The sequence below is a fragment of the Chelonoidis abingdonii genome, chromosome 4, assembly GCF_003597395.2.
Source record: "Chelonoidis abingdonii isolate Lonesome George chromosome 4, CheloAbing_2.0, whole genome shotgun sequence".
Lineage (NCBI taxonomy): Eukaryota > Metazoa > Chordata > Testudines > Testudinidae > Chelonoidis > Chelonoidis abingdonii.
Genome location: NC_133772.1, coordinates 56,581,828 through 56,603,113, shown reverse-complemented (window position 1 = coordinate 56,603,113; position 21,286 = coordinate 56,581,828). Strand labels below are relative to the sequence as shown.

At 38.4% G+C, this 21,286-nt stretch overlaps 1 protein-coding gene across 2 annotated transcripts in view; it reads left to right on the top strand.

The window, feature by feature from the left end:
- The window catches only part of SYT9 (synaptotagmin 9), a 110,461-nt gene that overhangs the window by 80,190 nt on the left and 8,985 nt on the right, over positions 1–21,286 (top strand). For both annotated transcript variants that reach the window (XM_032770051.2, XM_032770050.2), the window contains exon 4: positions 21,023–21,143. In XM_032770051.2, the coding sequence (XP_032625942.1) occupies positions 21,023–21,143 (121 nt within the window). The remainder of the gene's footprint in view (positions 1–21,022; positions 21,144–21,286) is intronic.

Here is a 21,286-nt window from a genome sequence, read left to right as displayed (position 1 = left end):
GGGCAAATGGAAGAGAATGGAGTAGGGGGAGATGGACAGAACTAGGAAAGAAAGAAATGGAGAAAGAGATAGAAGGTGAGCAAAAAGAACAAAGGGAACTGAGAAGGTGCCATGAGAAGCAGATAATGTTTGTCACTTGAGGCTGTGCTCAGATGTTCTTTGTGGCCTCTGTACACACAAAAGCCTAGTTTCACCATCATTGTACAAGACATAAGGTCTGGGTAGCTAAAGGCCCTCTAGAGTACAGATGTGTAAGTCAGATGATTGTATGCATTTACATTAAATCCTTGAGGATACAGTGGGTGCAGCTGAAATTCCCTATGTGCCTTTTCCCAATAGGTGAGAAATTACTGGTTCTAGTGATATCTCCCACTGTAAACAGAGTAGAACTTCAGAGTTATGAACATCTCGGGAATGGAGGTTGTTCATAACTCTGAAATGTTTGTAACTCTGAACAAAACATTATGGTTGTTCTTTCAAAAGTTTACAGCTGAACATTGACTTAATACAGCTTTGAAAGTTTACTATGCAGAAGAAAAAAACTGCTTTTAGCCATCTTATTTTAAATGAAACAAACACAGAAATAGTTTCCTTAACTTGTCATATCTTTTTTTTTAAACGTTCCCTTTATATTTTTAGTAATTTATATTTAACGCAGTACTGTACTGTATTTGCATTTTTCAGGGGCGGGGGAGAAGTCTCTGCTGCTGCCCGATTGCGTACTTCTGGTTCTAAATGAAGTGTGTGGTTGACTGGTCGGTTAGTAACTCTGGTGTTCATAACTCTGAGGTTCTATTGTATAAGGAATACCAGTTCAAAGCAGCAATATCTCACGTACCATTAAAAAGATGAGATATAAACTTTTTAATTGTGCCCATTTTTTACCCTTTCCTAATTATGCAAGCTGGAAAGATGTGGCAATAAATGTTCAATGTAGCTGCTAAAACAATAACAACAACAAAAAAGAAAGTATGCATGGCTGTGAATGTTTGACACATCTCAAGACTCTTCTTCTGCTTGAAGATATGCTCTTCTCTAGTGACTGTACCAAGACTCTTGTTGTACGTATATTTTTCAAAATACAGAATTTAGCCAGAGCATTGATCTTTCAAGTGAGCAGCTTCATGACATTTATATACTTTCACGACACCTACATATAGATTTCTACACCATCATAGTATTTCTGCTTTCAAATTGGAAGTACTGGGATTGTCTATTACTGTAGACTGGGATTGTCTATTACTGTATACTGCTTTCAGAGTATCACAGCTAGGATATGAACATGAGACAAACACTTTTCCTGTAAAAATGTCAGTACATTATTCATTAGTAAATTTCCTGCAGCAGTCTGTGATGGGGGCCATCACAATCAGAATATGTCAAACCCAGGGAGAATACTGCTTGATTGACCATATGACTCTGTGTTGTGGATTTATTCAGATGAAAAGGACAAATGAAGTGATCTCTCATCAATTTGCTAAGATAGTATAACAAAAAGAGATTAGACATGATGGGCTAAATCCTGGTGTTGCTGAAGTCAATCGGATTGTTGCTATTAACTGCAGTAGGACCAAGATTTGGGCCTATAACTTGAAAAGAGAACAGAGAAATTTCACTACAGACATGTCCATTTTCAAATAAAATGGTTATCCTGTACTTTCCCAGAAAAGTTTGTCAGTGCACCCTAGTTCTCTATATCCTCCCTTAAATTTGGCATACAGACTGAATCACAAAGCAGATGAATGAAATCTGCTGAGAGATGTCTGGTAATTATTATGTTTTTAAAGAATACCCTAAGAGTAAAGTTTATTTTCTTTGTGTTACAATGAAAATGGCATATAGTCTGGACATGTTAATGCAATGGAAGAGGGCAGTTTTAGTTTTAACTTTAGAATTCTGTATTACTTTGGACCTTTACTCAATCCCTTCCTTGTCAGGCTGTGCAAATGCAGTACAAATTCTATTACTTTTAAAGAGGACTTTATAGTTACCAAAGGATTCTCTTTATTAGCCCTTCAAAGTTGAGTCTGTGCTAGTTCTGAGTGGAAAGGAAATTATCCTAATGTAAGCGTAATGAATACATACTTTAGCACTTACAAAAGTTGCCTTTAAAGGTTGAAAATGACATCTCTATTTCTCTCACCGGCTGCCTCTCTCTCAATTTCACTCAATACTACCCAGGTATTTAGTTCCTATCCTTTTCAATGTGATCCGATTCAAATTAGATTTTCACAGATGGAATAAGAATAAGTAGGCTGCTTTAATCAACACAGGTGGCAAGTTCAGAGGAAGCAATTCAATGCTAATGAAAGGCAAGTGACTGTCAACAGTGGAGTCCTCAGCTTTTGTTTTATCCAAGTTTAGTAGCATAACTGTATTAACATAAGCTTTTTCCACACAGCTCTGCCATTCCATTAGACTTCACCCAATATAAAGACTGATCGCTCTGAATTCTCAGGTGTGAAAGGGTAATTTTATCCCCATGGTCCTTCATTTCTTAGCAGAGCAGTGTGTGAAGTTTTTAGCAAGTGTGTATGTTCATACAGAGCCACTCAACTGAGGGTGGTCTGATATATCACTGCATTTGTCCACATACAAGTTTAACTGATCTCAACATCTTCAATTTAGCTCATCAGTACCAAATGTTGACAAAGAAGATATTCTGGATGGAAATATTTTAATTAACTAATTTTCACAAACATTTGCCTCCTTTACATGTTTTTTCTTAGCTGTATAATTAATAGCATACAGAGAGAAATAAAAGTTCCTTCCACTTTGTACCAGAATAGAAGTGAGAAGGAACTGGCAAAGAACAACATGTACCTGAATATATAGCAGAAGTAGCTTTTAAGCCACAGGGTGGTTTTGCTGCTTTATTTTGAACAAGTTCCAGTCCTCTTAGTGATGGTGAAAATTTAAACTCAAATTAAGCCCTCAAATTATAACAGATCTAAATTTGGCCCTCAAACCACAGGAGTTTACAATCTCTTCTCCTTATACCTGTATGACTACCACTGAGAGTTTTCTTTTAAGATACCTATGATAGGCCAGCTGCTAATTTGTATTGTAAGATATGTAGTGCCACAATGGAAGTAACCTCTCTTTTCTCTATTTTTTCAAGCTTAATATTTCATAGAAATTAGAGATGGACTTAGTGGGCCATCTTGTCCAACTGTCTACTAACATGTGACTATTCTGTACATGACTATATTCCTCAGTACTTGACCCAATTTAAATGTCTCAAGCATTGGACCTACTGCCACTTATTTTGGGGAACTATTCCATGCTCCTTCAGATCTCCCATGGGGAATTTTTACCTGAACTAACATCTGCAACCTGGACCTATATGATTTGCCCTGTCCATTCTCTCACCATCTCTACCTACCTACCACCAAAACCTTCATGTTTCCCATTGGAAATTTTCTTCAACTTGTTCTCTAAATGTGGAGTATCAAGGTTGGAGGGGAACTCAAGAGGTCATTTAGTCCAACCCCCTGCTCAAAGGGGGACTGATCCCCAGACAGATTTTTGCCACAGATCCCTAAATGGCCTTCTCAAGGATTGAACTTGCAATCCTGCATTTAGCAGGCCAGTCCTCAAACCACTGAGCTATCCATTCCCCCCCTTGATACTCTTCCAAACTCAAACACTTAACATTTCAAAGTGAGCTGCAGTTTCTTCAGTTTGTCAACAGTTCTAAAGAATTACACTCATGCCTACAAAGAGAAATATTGCAGTGACTTCAGCATGAAAAGTGCTCTCTTTTAAAAGGTTTAACATTATGAAACCATTTAATCCACCCTCACAGTGCTCCCGTTGTAAAGGCTTGTGAAGTACGATACCAAAGAATGGAGAGCTTTAAATACAGGCATTTATGAATGGCTGTGAAGCAAGAGATATTTGTGGAAGAGGAGGAGCAGTTATTGCTTGCCCAGAATCTCACTTGTTAATTCATGTCTTCGAGAACATGTAATTTTCATTTTTAAATGAATCATATAATCAGGAAGACACTTTGTTTTCCGCTGAAAGTTTTCTCTGCTTTTTCCCTGAGAGAGAACCAGAATGATCAAAGGACACATTGTGGTCTCTGGAAAATGAGGATGTTTTGTTTTGTTTTTTTAAATCAAACACAGCACACTGTCTACTGGCAGGAAGGCAGCAAGTAACAAAATGTGGGACTAAAACATGAAATTTAAGAAAGCAAAACACCTTAAGACTCATTAAGCACAACACAGATGTCACTCAGTGAGAGACTTATCAACCTTTTTGAAGCACATTGCTTTTAACTGATCTCCCCTTCTGACTTCAACAGTGATACATGGAATAACTTATAAAACAACTCATTTTCTCACCAACCTTCTTTACATTTCAGTTTGTTCAGGAAGCAAAGATTACTTTAGAGGTCTTAGCTCTCTAGATAAGTTTGTATTCAGAATTCCCCATTACCAGTTATGTCTGTGGAATAATTTTAACACAGTGTGTGACACACAAAAGCAGAATGAATAATTCCATCTTTTTAGTCACACCCGATTGCCAGTTTGCATTGTATTGTTCACTGCAAGCTTTGGCTCCCCAACTGACCATTTTACCTTGTAACACCTCAAGATCTATCTCTGTTCATAGCTCCAGAGTAATCAATTAAAATCCACTATCAGACTCTGACTCACCAAAGCACTCACAACCCTGAAGTCCAATTAAAGTCAATGGGATTTAAGCATGTGCTTCAGTGCTTTGCTGAACAGGGATGCTTTAGAGAATCAGGCCCTTAATGAAGAATAATTTACTATCAAAATATCAGCTGGATCTGTGACAAAACCAGATGTTGTGCAGATGGACCACTAAAGGCAATATTCAGCTCTCTGATTTGTGAGGCAGATCTCATCTCCGATTCTCAGCCATCTTATTACAACTGCAATACATAAATTTGTGACCATGGAGGTTTTGTGTATGTCGAGAGAACAGAATATCAGAGTCAACATCCGTCTTGTGGCTCTGAAAATGGAACTTTGTTTTTCATTTATGAATGACATTATGGCAAGTGCAGGTTACATGCATATTATTCTCATAAGTGTTATCTGGACTTGCTCTCAAATATATTACAAGAAAATATACCTTGGTCTCACTTGCACAAATCTTGAGCTTTCTACGCTGACCATCCCATAATGGATCACAGAATTCTGTTTTGGAGGATTTTTGCTATTGTGCTGTAAGGTGCTGCCTGTGAAAGGAAAATGGTCATGATATTGGGTGAGTGTAAACACAAAAAAACCCTTTGGGGAAGGAGGCAGTTCTGTGGGCTCTGGTGGGAATAAGGAAGCCACCAGAATTGAAAGCATCAGAGAACAAAGAGGTGGGTTAAATCCACTGTACTTCTTACACCAAATGAGAAAGGGCATGGCAAGGAATCATCCTGCCACTCTGACAATGACTCAGTGAGTGGCTTTGAGAAAGTCATAGAATTGTTTGTGCTTCAGATTCCCATCCTGGACTATGGGAATACTACTATTTACAATATCCACTTCAGAGGGACCTTCGGAGGCTAAAATCAGTTAGGGCCTAGTCCTGCTCCTTCACCCTCAACACAGTGCAATGCAGGAGGTTCTACAGTGAAAAGAGGGTAAGGATATGGGGAGCCTGCCCAAAGGCATGCATCCTTTGCATGTTCTGGAAGATTGCTCTTTGAGGGCTCCCATGCAGCTGAGTTTGAGGTGGGGCACAGGCAGACTAGGGAAGGAGCTGGAATGAGGCCAGTTGATCCTGTGTTCTGCAGATCCACCAACCAAAGTTGCCAAAGGAGCAGGAAGCACAAGGCTAGCAGAAGCCTTTCCCCAGGTGGTCTTGTCCCCAAAAAAGGAAAAGTGCCACAGACTCCATGAAGTCCAGTGGGGACTTTACTTAAAACATCAAAGGTCTCAGATTAGAGTGATAGGTCTTAAACCGAAGATAAGAGATAGTCCCAGAGCTGAGGGGAAGCCATGGTGCAGATCCACTATTACAGTCTGCAGGAAGGATTCCTTCCTCCTCCACTCCCCTGGGAACTCCCAACATCAAGCTCAGCTATTCAGACTAAGCATGGGGGTCAGAATTTATCCCTTAGTGCCATATAGCACTTTGAGACTCTCTCATGAAAGATGCTGAAAAGTACAACATTATTATATTTTTGTTAGATAAACACACTCTGAATTAAAATACATTTTTCCAGAGTGAAAATACCTATTTGAATAATGAGGTAGAGCTTTTTTTCTGTCAGATGGAAAGCATTTTTTCCAATGTATAAATAAAACAGAAATTATGTGGAATAACTTCTGTTGCTCACCATAACTGAGGATTGTCCACATACCATTTGTCTGTTTTTCATTCCTTCATTGCTAATGCTCTTTAGCCAGTTATATAATGGACAAAAATATACTTTACTAAAAATGACATAAAATTTGTACTTTTTATTCGCAAAGTGCGTCGTTAGAAACTAGATCAATAAACATTGAGTCTGTCCATGTCATATCATGTCCATACTCAAATGCTCATGCTCCCCCATGTGACTCATTCATGGAAATGAACGAGTCACACATCAGAGGGACTTGCTATTCTGTACTGCACTTGTTTTGGAGTATCAGGATGCCCCATGCTGTTTCAAAACATGCATTGTGCTGAACCATGTATTTTGTGGTGTCTGTCACACAAGAAACTTCCATGTCTAGCATTTTATTAGAGGGTAATTCCCTTTTATTACCCAGACGGTAATAATTGCTGCCTGTACTACAGACAAACCAATGGGTAAAACACTAGGAAATCAATCCTGTCCTCTCATATCACTTGTAATATTGGCTTCTTTACATAGATGCACAAGCATGCCAGATGAATTGACAGTATATATGTCAATATCTGTCAGGGATGGTCTAGATAATACTGAGTTCTGCCAGGAGTGTAGGAGACTGGACTAGATGACCTGTTAAGGTCCCTTCCAGTCCTACGATTCTATGATTCTCTATTGCCTGTAGCAAAAGTTATACTGTACTTTAAAACAGGATCAAATGTAGGCGAATTACTACCTGATAATTCAGCCTTTTGTGATTTTTTTCTTTAATTAAGTAAAGCTAAGTTTCAGAACTGAATTCTTCCCTATACTCTTTTCTAGCAAATAAAAACAGATTCATTCTAACATATAATTCTAAAAGCTTGTCTACTTATCCATTTTCATTTTCTAAAATAAAAGAAATACAATTGCTATCACACCAAGAAAATAAATGTCATTTACAAATTACTTAAAACATCAAATATAATCTGAAGTAGATATATGGAGGGGATAATTATAAAAGACAGGCCATTCAGATTTTTCATGAGTCACTGTTAATCATCTCTCTGCAGATATAATTTGATTGAGGCATTAATGGAAGCCTATTTTACAACAACTGATTTTTTTTATTTGATTTAAGGTGTAATGAAAATAGAATTTTCCAGTCTGAGAGGGAATCATACGTTAAGATGACTAAAGAAAGTCTAATGAGAATGGAGTTGGCACTTCTCTAGTGATGTACAAATCCAATTTAAATCAAAGCTTACTAACCAGAGTTCTTTTTCATGTACATTTCTGATGCATAAAACTCATGAAAAAAATTCTCTAATGTCTTGGAAAATACTACAGTGAAATGGCTGAAAATGTAGAACTAATGTCATCAATTTATGCTGTAAATTAAATCAAAGATTTTAGATTATGCACAATCATTCACAATCAGATTTTAAACTCAAGTTGTGTGTGTGTAGTGCAGGAAATTTTCATAGTGTGTGTATCCTGGACGTAAATCTGAACCAAATGCAGGACTGAACATACATGAATCTGAATCCAGACTTTACAACACAACTCATCTCCAATATAAGAAACTGATTTCCCAAAAAGCATACAGCATTTTTCAGATTGATGGCATACTTTGCATTCATTTGGATGTAATATCTGTAGTTATTGTACTATGTAAGTATATATCATTATTATCAGCTTAACTGAGTGTAACTCCACTAAATAAATCACTGCAATAGTTCCAAACCCCACATTACCAAAGATTGGAAGGATATAAAGTAAAATTTTATCTTGCAGCAGAGACACATAATTCCATTAATTCTACTGAAGATTAAGGACTAACTGAACTAGGAGGATTTATTGGTTAAATCAAACTAATGCCCCATGCTGACTGAGAAAAAAATAAATCAGGAGGTGATGTTTTTTGAAAAATAAAAGATTATTACCTAATATTACAGTAGCAGTTAATTAAAATGTTGGCAGTTCTTGACATGCTTCAAAAGTTCAAATGAAATTGTCTGGTTGCTGAAAAGTATGCTTGTATTTGCATCATTTTTATTCCTATGGTGTCTAGCTTGCACACAATCACAAAGTGCCTATAGATATCTGGTATACTGAACCTAGACTTTTCCCTTTTAAAATTAGGTTTGCAACTCCAGGGACATTTTCTGTATGAATTTGTTAGGGGAGGTGGTATAAGATACTGCCATCTCATGCAGAATCTTTAGGTGGGTTGCACAATTAGTTTAAAACGATAAAGAAGTTCTCCCATATCCTTATTGCCGTTGACAAGTACTATTGCTCTTTCAGTATGTATCTGACTTGAGAGCAACATCAGCACCAATACTAAAACACATCACTTCCTGTGAGTGTTCCTACTCTCACTGGTACTCACATGTCCCTTATCATCACAGTATCTGAGCACCTCACAGTCACTAATGGACTTTATCTTCATAACACACCAGAAAAGTAGAAGAACTTTATCCTTCATTTTATAAATGGGGCACTGAGGCACAGAATAAAATAAGTGACCTGTCCAAGATCACACAAGACATCTGTGACTGAGCCAAGTCTTCAACTCAAGTCTCTTGTATCCAGAGTCCTATCCTATAGAACATTGTTAATATGGCTCTGCACCTAGGATATCATTTCAGAGACAAAACAGTCAGTAGCCTTACCAATTGGCTACATCTTGTGACATGCCCTTCAACCACAAGTAATGAATAAAGGAGAGGTTTACATTGTGTTTGAGAAAGCGACTCTCAAGCTCAAATCCAAATACAGGGACCAAAGATAAATGAAAACAAAATATATTTTCCCACAATTTCATTAAAAATGCCCAATTTTTTAGCCAACATACTTGCAATTTTTTGGTGATACGGCTTATTTTACATCAGAATTTTGTACTGAATTTTATTGTATTTGGCATTTTGTATGTTCTGACGTAACAATTAATATTTGTCCAAATGGAATTTTGAAATTCACAACAAGTACCCCAAACAGAAAGATTTTTTTTTCCTGGTCCACAGAGATGCCACTATTTATTTTTCCAATCACACACACATTAGTAATATAAAACAGTAAGTAACACTTTGCCAACCATGCAGCTGAGGTTGTAAACAGTAAAATACATTAGCTTTTGCCATTGAAGACAGATTTTTTCGTATTCCAAACATTGGTTTAAACCAAACTAATCTTTATGTGATTGGTTGTCTGAAAAGCACCAGGTTTCAGATTCTGAGCAATATAAGATCTTAACATCTAAGACAAAAAGTAAGGTGTTCTATTTCCAAGAGAAACATTATCAGTGCTCTAAGGCGTTGAAGATTATGGAATGACTTTTTCAAACTTGATTGCCAAATCTTAAGGCAGTTGTGTGTATGGATTATGATACAGTCTTTAATTATGTGACCACATTTTTCTCACATGGTTCATTAGCATAGCCATAACCCTGTGTTAATAAATAGTTTGAACTATAGGACGTTCAGCTGAATACCAAACAGTTCTACTACTTGAGCTAAAGGTGACAGGTGTTGGCTGTTATGCTTTAAGTGGAGTAAGCACTACAGGCAGATGCAGCATAATATTTGCCTGTGAATTACATAACTCTTTGATGAGACAACAATGGAATGCTGGGTGTCAGGAACCTTGGGCATGCTTGTTCTGAAAGGCAGTGTGGCCAAGGGAATGAGACGTTGCTTGTATTCCTATTCCGAGGAAGAAATATATGCCCTCCCTTGGTACATGCTTGTTTACACATAAAAATCATACTGCTTTCACTATACCAGTCTAGTCAAAGCAGTACAACCTTCTGGTAATATCAGTATAAAGGTGCCTTATAGCTACTCCTGTATGGCAAGAGGAATAAGCTATGATGGTATAAGGCACCTTTTTACTGATAAAATTGCATCCACGTTAAGGCCTGGTCTATACTGGGGATGGGGGCAATCTAAGTTATGCAACTACAGCTATGTGAATAACGTACCTGAAGTTGACGTACTTAGATCTACTTACCGCGGTGTCTTCACTGTGGTAGGCTGACAGCTGACGCTTCCCATCAATTCCGCCTATGCTTCTCACTCCGGTGGAGTACCGAAGTTGACGGGAGAGCGCTTGGTCATCGATTTATCGCGTCTTCACTAGACGCAATAAATTGACCCCTGCTGGATCGATCACTCCAGAGGTAAGTATAGACATGCCCTAAGGGGGGGAAATTGTACCAGTACAACTATTTCAGCACATGCACAAAAATCAAAGCCCTAACCAAAGTAGTTATAACAATATACGAACCGACTGTTGAGAATGCCTGATAAGCATTGTGAACTATAAAAATATTAAAAGCAGTTTGTGGAAGAGGTGAGTCTAGATTAGAATATGTGATGTCTGGCCTCACAGCACAGTGCACCTTCCCCGAGGCCTCAAACATTATCAGAGAAGGAAGATTGACTTCAGTCTCTTCCCACCTATTCTGCATATCCACTCTACTCAGACATGAATGATTTCACAGGCGGGGGGTGGCTGATCTACAGGGAACCCCGATCTGCAATGCTATTTCCATTTTGTCAAAAAACCTCCTACTCCAATGTAATTTACAGATCTCTGTGCGGAAGTCTGACTTAACACAGCCCCAAGGGAATCAGAAATGGAGCCATTAAGGAGTACATTTGTCACAGCTCTCTTTACAGGGCTGGTCTACACTACGGGGGAAAATCGATCTCAGATACGCAACTTCAGCTACATGAATAACGTAGCTGAAGTCGAAGTATCTAAGATCGAATTACTCACCGTCCTCACGGCGCGGGATCAATGTCTGCGGCTCCCCATGTCGACGCCGCAACTCCGTTCGGGTTGGTGGAGTTCCGGAATCAATATAAGCACGTTCGGACATCGATATATCGCGTCTAGATGATATGCGATATATTGATCCCTGAGCAATCGGTTGCTACCCGTCGATACGGCGGGTAGTGAAGACGTAGCCACAGTCACACATTTGTCTGTTTCTAATGCTGAACTATACTCACCTTCAAACCAGTGCGAAGACTGTTGACATAGTACTAGGGGATGACTCAGCCTACAGGCTAACATCCAACAAAATTAATAATTTTAATGTCTATTAATAATGTGTGAAAAAACAGATTAACTAACAAGTTATTAGAATTACCAGTGAAATTCAACATTTAAAGAAAGATGCTCAGTACACTAGCTGTACATAAGGAAATCAAGAAAACATTTCTGGGTAAATCAGAATCATTTGAAATAAACTGCCAGCGTATTTGCGTAGCTTCTAAAACAATTCCGATGGTAGATCAAATGTTAGCTGTAAAAAGGGAGTATGATATGGTGGTGGGGATGTAGATAAGATTTCATAACCCTTGATCCCCAGCAAAAATTCATGTTTCCCTTGTGTTTGCAAAATGGAATTTTTTGTTCTTGCCTGAAAATTGTATCTCTGCAAAGAGCTCCACAAACCTGGAATAATGTAAGACAGGAAATGCCACCCCTCAGAATGATGAAGGTTTTAATGCTCAGTTCCCAGCAACCCTCGCCAGAGTTCTCCAGACAACAGTTACCCTAGCAAACAGATGTGTTTATCCTAGAAAATCTAAATTCCACAGGTGGGCTAGCAGAGCAGAGGAGACCTTTTCAGAACTACCTTTCAGGAAAGGAACTTTAGGCTCCCCAACTTTGGAGTAATCAGCTGCATCTACCTAATAATGCTTATCGACAAACATGGGCAAGATAAACAACATAGCCAGACCATTGAATAACTTCATTCCAAACATATAGCTCTCTCCTGGCACTGTACAAATAAGGTGGTAGCTGTTTTTGCAGACCTATTTTCAAGTTGGAATCCAAAATTTACTAATATGTCAGCTATTTCAAAATAAATGTTTGCCAATTGTGACGTGCCTAAGGAAACTGAATACAAACACATTCATTGATCAAATCAAAAGAGTTATTTTACTGAGTCACTTTTAACAACAAGAATACAAAACAATGCCCTGAAGGTATAATGTGTATACAATCATATTTTGTTTTGTATACATAGTAATATAGAATCACCCAACTTATACTGAAAACAAAATCTTCACTCAAAATCCTACCAGTTAAGTTTGTTAATTCTAAACTGAAAATGCAGTTCATTTCTTGACAGTTACAGCCCACATTGGGTGATGGTACATGGCACAAAGCCCTAAGGCTCAGCGATATTAAACCAACCCAAGATATGCAATAATCCTCTAGACATTCTCTGCCTCGGGGAAACTGAATTTACAAATAAAACAAAATGAAACAAAAACACATATCTGAACTCATGTATTTACTGGGTGTCTTGGCCACATCTGTGACATCACTATCAACCAAAAAAACTCAATTTGTTCTCTCTGTTCTCTATTTCATCATTTAAATTAACACACTGTGTCAAGTTGCATTTATTGGTTCAGCATAAAAGTATCATCTCATAAGTAGTCAAGGCTTGAAAACCCCAAAGCAAATTTAACATTTTGGGGACAGAAACTGTGATAGAAACAGCACTTTCACATGATAAGATATAATATCCTGCAGTAAAAATAAATAGCAGTTTGCTAAGTGGGAATGGGAAAGAGATTATGAGGCTCACTTCACCAGAAATTTACTAACGTTTGAGATTTCAATAGCAAGATAATAATTTAATCTTTCCCAGATAATCAGTGCTCTGAAATATTTTAACTACAGAGTCACCAAAATAAAAGTGCTTGATGAGACTGGGAAGTATCAAATATTGATTGATTGGTGAGCACATTTGTTTGCTGAGATTCCATGGGATCTCCTAGCTAAATCAAGATTAACATGCATCTGTACTTAGGAGGAGGAGCACTAAGGAACATCCAGCCACCGCAGGACATCATTATGTACCTTCAGAAATAGTACTGAAACACTGCTGTGGAACAGCACTATGCTACTGGAGGAGCCATCTTTCAGATGACAGAAAACAGATTTGAACCACTTGTGGGTTATTAAAGATGCTAGAGTTCTTTCACTAGAAATTGCATTTAACCCTGTTTTCCTGGCCAAATTCTAAGCAGTTACATTCTGCTTACCTTAATTGACTTTGTTGGTTCAAGTAGTTACTGTACTAGTCTTCAGTCCATGTCCTAAACTGTAATGTATTGTTACTGTGTGCTGTTAAAAGAGACAGCATCAATATTTTTAAAATAACCTTTTCTGCATTGAATTTTTACCACTCACTATTATTACGAACAACATCTAAAATTACTAGAACTGAAAAAGATTGGAGAAAGGAAAAGCTATGTTCTCTTTATTTTCAGTTTGCTTACTCTGCGCATTTAACAGCATTTTATGTTGAGTTCCAATGGGTTAGCTTACTTTTTTCTACTGTATAACCAGACAGTCATCTTCCACATCTTTATATTGGTCTTTCACACAGCAAGAAGAGAGTGAAAAATATTTGTGTATACATACATATACTGGCAAGTTGTCTCAGGAGCAGAAGTAATACCTGAAACTATGACTTTTTTTTTTTTTAGTGAAACAATAATTTGAAATCTAGTCATTTAAGAGAGTCATGAGTGTCTTGATGCACGTGTGTTTGTGTGCACACATGCATTAGTCCATTCTAAGGCTTAATTAACATTTGTAAAACTGCTCTGAGATCCTTCACATAAAAAAGATTCTACAGAAAATGCACAGTATTGTTGTAATTACCACCACTTAGAATTAAATTATTTTTTTAATCCTCTCATAGTAATAAGGAAGTCTATCATGTAACTATGCATGAGGTTTCCTGCACAGTAAGAACTTGGGATAAGAAGTGTATTTTTTACTACAGCAGTCTGAAAAATATCACCTCCACAAAGTAAAAATGTTGATTTTTTTGCTATTTTTTGTCAACATTAAAAAAAATCATTGAGATTTCATGATTCTGATAAAATCTTAACCAGCTCTATTTGTTCCTGAGGCTGTTTGATTCAAAATATATAATTTTATAGTTTAAGAGCTCTTATCAAATGTGAGGAGGTTTACACAGCTTGAAGATAAATGTTTTATAGGATAATTTCCTGAAGGACACTCAGAGTAGTTTCTTAAGCTCTTCTCTTGCAGTTCTAAAAGCCTTAAATTCTTTGCTCTTAGAATTGAGAGCTATTTGCAGACAATCATTTATTCTTTAAATTTATGCCCTTTATTCTTTTTATGAACCACCCAGAAACAATGGTTCATTCCTAATTGTCTGAACATTTTATTTTCATCTTTAGGTTTATTCACTGATTGTTTATTTCATCTGTATCTTTTACTATTTGTGATCTGTGTTTGGCCACTTGGTACCATGTGGTAAGTCGCATGGTATCTGACAGATATTGCAGCCACGTGCAATATATTTGGAGACTATTGTATGAACTTTATGAATGTTATATTTATTATTATGGGCCAGGGATTGCGTTCTACTCCATGGGGGAAAGTTACCACAGCTCCTCCCAAAACTAAAACCAGTGCGGGGTAATTACTGCAGTGCAGACTGTGGGGACCATACACAGCTCTGAGAAGTATTACCCTCTGGCCTGGCTTATATATACTGGCACAGGCCGTGTTCCAAGAGAAACAGGAGACAAAGAAAGAACTTGTGCTATTAAGGGCCGGAGGGAACAGCACGGGGGACTTTGGTTTGATTCAGTAAATGGACATGACCTTTAGTCCAAAGGAGGGCCAAACTCACCAGCCGAGTTGGGAGGACTTGAACCTGCCAGGGTCCCCACAGGACTGATGGGTGACTTCTGGTACATTTGTTGCATTTAGACCTTTTGCTATGTTTTCTCTCTATGCTTCTGTCATTAAGTACATGTACTTTGGAAGAGCTGTGTGATCACTTGCAAGCTCTGGCATTCCCTGGGCATAGCTCTGAGAGGACAAGCAAAGCACAGATGCTGGACATCAGTCAGAATTTACTTTTGATAATCATAGGGCAACTGCAAGCTGCAGCCTAAAACCCTGGTCTGGAGAGAGATGGATCTGGAGTGCCACCCAGAGACAGGTGACAGCTAGAGGCCTGAGATGGCATTCCTTGATCAGACCATAGAGGGAGTCAACAATGCAATTACCCTGAATCTGCGACAGCATCATTTCTTGATTTGATTATTGTTTCAATCATGATTGTTGTATAAAGAAATTTAAAGGTGAACTCTTCTGGCCTGAAACCTCCAGTAAACATATTCTCATGAGTACATGCTAGGCTTTCACTTTCTGTGAATGTTCTTGTGAGTAAAGTTGCTCTTAGAAATGTTCATAGACAACAAATCAAAAAGGTAATGAATACCACTGAAACATATTCATTGTTTTTATTTATCCAGTTCTATCTACTGTGACTGATCTTTACAACAAAATAAAAATGTATTTAATCAGTTAGTTACAGAAATCTGCTTTTGTCCACTAGAATTAGTGATCCATTATTAATATCTATGCCAACTGTAAGGAGAGCATACTGAATTGGTAAGTATATTTTTTCTGGGAACTTCTCATATTCAGAACCACTTCACAGTATCTCACTGAGATGATATTTTCTTCTTGCTATGAATTGCTGAAAAGTTTTGAAGTGTTGAAAGCATCAGGCAGGCTGATAAATTCAGAGAAAGTAGGGAAATTGAGAGTGGTGGGCTTTTTGTTGTTGTTTACAATAAACCAGTGACAGTAACAAGATAATAAATTATATAGCCACTGAGTAGAATACAAGGGTTGAATACAGAATGACACTGCTATAATTGAAAGAATATAGGAAATCCTATCTGCAACTAAAACAAACAAGTGAGGGGACTTCTTTGTGATGTTTAAGGCAAAATTACAGGCTTCATTAGTGTGCCAGATTTTCCTAATAGTTTATGAGCAATTTGATAGGGATAATCCCTCCTTTGGAATTTTCCTCAAATTTTTTGGTTCATGGGGGCAAGTTCTTGAAGAATACAGACACAAAAAGATGCCATTAACTATTGTAAATGGACCATGGAATTCTCTCCCCCAAAGGGGTACATAGTTTGCATCACAGGAGGGAAAATTGTATAGCTCAGAATCCCCATGGACCTGGGAAACTTCCAGCCAGTCTCTTGAAACATTTCCCCCCAGAATCAGAAATGGCAGCAGTGCAGTGATTATGTACCATATAGGGAAAATTTCTCAGTCAGAAAATAATCATGTCCAACTATTCATCAGTGAAATCTGATAAAGTAGATATGCCTCACCCAGAGCTGAGTGCAGATTTCAGCAAAGGAGTATTGCCTCTGAGTGTGGTGACACAACTTATAGTCCTGAGGGCTTCTTAAACATCACTTTGTCAAACACCACTTTGATCTTCCAGCAGTCCACATGAGTCAGTGACACAAAGAGTGTGGTGGCAGTCTATTTCCGTGCTGTGAACTGTTTGGAGACATTAAACACGGTGAGTCACCCCAGACATCTTGTACTAGTGTCATGCCCTTTAATTGTTTGCTTCGCAATAACCACAAACAACTTATCCAAAATGTTTACTTCTACTGCCAAGAAGTGAAGACATCTGGACTGCTTATACCAATGGGAGTGTTTAAATAAAAGAATAAGGAGGATTCCAATAGTAGAAGGTCCTAGAGTGTAACCTGTAGTGTGTCTTAATTAGTTCTTGTCTGTCAACTTTTTATTTCTGAACATAAGAACAGCCATACTGGGTCACACCAAAGGTCCATCTACCCCAGTATCCTGTCTTCTGATAGTGGGCAATACCAGGGGCCCCAGAGGGAATGAAGAGAATAGGTAATCATCCAGTGATCCATCCCCTGTCGCCCACTCCCAGCTTTTGGCAAACAGATGCTAGGTATACCATCCCTGCCCATCCTGGCTAATAGCCATTAATGGACCTATCTTCCATGAACTTTTCTAGTTCTTTTTTGAACCCTGTTATAGTCTTGGCCTTCATAACATCCTTTGGCAAGGAGTTTCACAGGTTGACTACACGTTGTGTGAAAAAATACTTCCTTTTGTTTGTTTTAAACTGCTGTCTATTAATTTCATTTGGTGCCCTCTAGTTCTTGTCTTATGAGGAGTAAATAACACTTCCTTATTTACTTTCTCCACACCAGTCATGATTTTATAGACCTCTATCATATTCCCCCTTAGCTGTCTCTTTTCCAAGCTGAAAAGTCCCAGTTTTATTAATCTCTCCTCGTATGGCATGCGTTCCATATCCCTAATCATTTTTGTGGCCTTTTCTGAACCCTTTCCAATTCCAATACATCTTTTTTGAGATGAGGCAACCACATCTGCACACAGGATTCATGATGTTGCCATACCATGGATTTACATAGAGGCAATATAATATTTTCTGTCTTATTATCTATCCCTTTCCTAATGATTCCCAACATTCTGTTCGCTTTTTTGACTGCCGCTGCACATTGAGTGGATGTTTTCAGAGAACTATCCACAATGATTCCGAGATCTATTTCTTGAGTGGTAACAGCCAATTTAGACCCCATAATTTTATATGTATAGTTGGGATGTTTTCCAACGTGCATTACTTTGCATTTATCAACACTGAATTTCATCTGCCACTTTGTTTCCCAGTCACCAGTTCTGAGAGATCCTTTTGTAGCTCTTTGCAGTCTGCCTGGGACTTAACTATCTTGAGCAATTTTGTATCATCTGCAAATTTTGCCATCTCACTGTTTACCCCCTTTTCCATATCATTTATGAATATATTGAATAGAACTGGGCCCCAAACAGACCCCGGAGGACACCACTATTTAACGCTCTCCAGTCTGAAAACTGACCCTTTATTCCTACTCTTTGTTTCCTATCTTTTAACCAGTTACTAATCCACGAGAGGACCTTCTCTCTTATCCCATGACTGCTTACTTTAATTAAGAGTCTTTGGTGAGGGAGCTGTCAAAGGCTTTTTGAAAATCTAAGTACACTATATCCACTGGATCCCCCTTGTCTACATGCTTGTTGACCTCCTCAAAGAATTCTAGTAGATTAGTGAGGTATGATTTCCCTTTATAAAAACCATGCTGACTATTTCCCAACAAATTATGTTTATCTATGTGTCTGACAATTTTGTTCTCTACTAATAGTTTCAACCAGTTTTCCTGGTACTCAAGGCTTACCGACCTGTAATTGCTGAGATTACCTCTGGAGCCCTTTTTAAAAATTGGCGTTACATTAACTATCCTCCAGTCATTTGGTACAGAAGCTAATTTAAATAATAGGTTACAGACTACAGTTAGTTGTTCTGCAATTTCACATGTGAGTTCCTTCAGAACTCTTTTGTGAATACCATCTAGTCCTAGTGTTTTATTACTGTTCAGTTTATCAGTTCGTTCCAAAACCTCCTCTAATGACACCTCAATCTGAGACAGTTCCTCAGATTTGTCACCTAAAAAGAATGGCTCAGGTTTGGGAATCTCCCTCACATCCTCAGCCGTGAAAACCGATGCAAAGAATTCATTTAGTTTCTCTGCAATAGCGTTATTGTCCTTGAGTGCTCCTTTAGCATCTCGATCATCCAGTGGCCCCACCAGTTGTTTAGCAGGCTTCCTACTTCTGGTGTACTTAAAAAAAAAATTCCTAATACTTTTTGAGTCTTTGGCTAGCTGTTCTTCAAATTCTTTTTTGGCCTTCCTAATTATATTTTTACTTTTCATTTACCGGAGTTTATGCTCCTTTCTATTTTCCTCACTAGGATTTAACTTCCACTTTTTAAAGGATGACTTTTTGCCTCCCCTGTTGTGGGTTCCAGGACTAGCTGCTCCAAGAAGCTGTCATTTAAGGTGATAAAAAACTTTATCTCTGCACCCCATCCTGAGATGACATATACCCAGTCAATATGGAGATAGTTGAAATCCCCTATTACTGAGTTTTTTTTATTTTAATAGCCTCTCTAATCTCCCTGAACATTTCACAGTCACTATCACCATCCTGGTTAGGTGGTCAGTAATATATCCGTACTGCTACACCTCTACCCCGATATAACGCTGTTCTCAGGAGCCAAAAAATCTTACCGCGCTATACTGAACCTGCTTTGATCCACCAGAGCCCACAGCCCCGCCTCCCCCCCGCCTCCCGAAGTGCTATTTTACCGCGTTATATCCAAATTCGTGTTACATCAGGTCACGTTATATAGGGTAGAGATGTATATTCTTATTATTAGAGCATGGAATTACTATCCATAGAGATTCTATGGTACAGTTTGGTTCATTTAAGATTTTTACTTCATATGATTCTACGCTTTCTTTCACATATAATGCCACTTCCCCACCAGCACCACCTGTTCTGTCCTTCCAATATATTTTTTACCCTGGTATTACTGTGTCCCATTGATTATGCTCATTCCACCAAGTTTCTGTGATGCCTATTACATCAATATCCTCATTTAATATTAAGTTTCAGAGGGGTAGCCATGTTAGTCTGGATCTGTAAAAGCAGCAAAGAATCCTGTGGCACCTTATAGACTAACAGACGTTTTGGAGCATGAGATTTTGTGGGTGAATACCCACTTCGTCAGATACATGCATCTGACGAAGTGGGTATTCACCCACGAAAGCTCATGCTCCAAAACGTCTGTTAGTCTATAAGGTGCCACAGGATTCTTTGCTGCTCTCATTTAATATTATGTACTCTAGTTCATCCATCTTGTTATTTAGACTTACAGCATTGGTGCATATAAGCACTTTAAAAACTTGTCACTTTTTAGCTGTCTGTCATTACATGATGTAATTGAATGGGACTTTTTTTTCATTTGACTTATTCTCATCAGATCCTACCTGTATTTCCACCCTCTCCTCCTTACTAAGACATAGAGAATCTCCATTAATAGATCGTCCCCTAAGGGATGTCACTGTCTGAACCATGTGCTCTTCCGCACCTGTCGGCTTTCCCCCAGCTCTTAGTTTAAAAACTACTCTATGACCTTTTTAATCTGAAAGGTCAGCTATAACAAGTTAAAGGGCTAAGAAGCTAAGGGGGAAGACAGGGTCATTGCAAGAAGGAAAAAAGATAAAAAGGGACAGTGTAAGTAGTAGATAGGACACTGGACTGGAATTCAGGAGACCTGAACTGCCACTGAACTGCTAAGTGTGACCAGGAAAGGGTTGCAGTCACTGCACCAGCTAAGGAGAAGAGAGGGCTGCAAGGGGAGAGCTGCTCCTGCAAACCAGAAAGAGGAAAATTCTCATTCTGCTTTTGGCAGAGAGGGAGAGTTACACTACCGCCTACTCCAGGTTACCCCTGATGGTGCTCCCTTCACTGACCTTCCCTACTGCAGTGTTTGGCCTGACAAGTCCTGGGCAGTTGTATGAAATTGTATCCTACCTTGTCAATTTGCTGTTCCTCCCATGAACCCTGTTACGGTAAATTCCCTGCAAATAGGGAAACTGAGGCATAAAGAGCTCCAGAGACTTGTCCAACATCATACAGCAAGTCAGTAGTAGAACAAAGATCTCAGGTACCTACTCTGGTTCTTATCACTAGGACACGCTCCTGTCTGACTACTGACTGCTACAAAATTGTAATGAGATTTACAACTCATGGTACTGCTGGTGTCAGAACTCTGCCTACAAACTGAGCAGCTCCTGCCATGTGCTTTGCAAGTGAGAACTAAGTTTCCTCTGGAATAACCGGAGCTCCTAAATACATATACTTTATCATTAGTTACTCTGTGCCTTTCTAGGCAGAGAGAGAGAAAAGTGTTTTATTATTGTTTCACAAACTTGTTTTTTACAGGACAATGTGGATCTTGGCGACTTGATGTTCTCACTCTGCTACCTTCCAACAGCTGGCAGATTAACTATTACCATAATAAAGGCTAGGAATTTAAAGGCAATGGACATAACAGGAGCATCAGGTAGGAATTTCTTTCATGCCCAACATTACAATTTCATCTTCTCCCCCTTGAATTAAAGATAATGATACAGTGTTTCCAACTCCTCTGATATTTGGTGTTTTTCTTAAAGCCCCAGTTTCTGGAGTTATTTGATTATGGAAGAT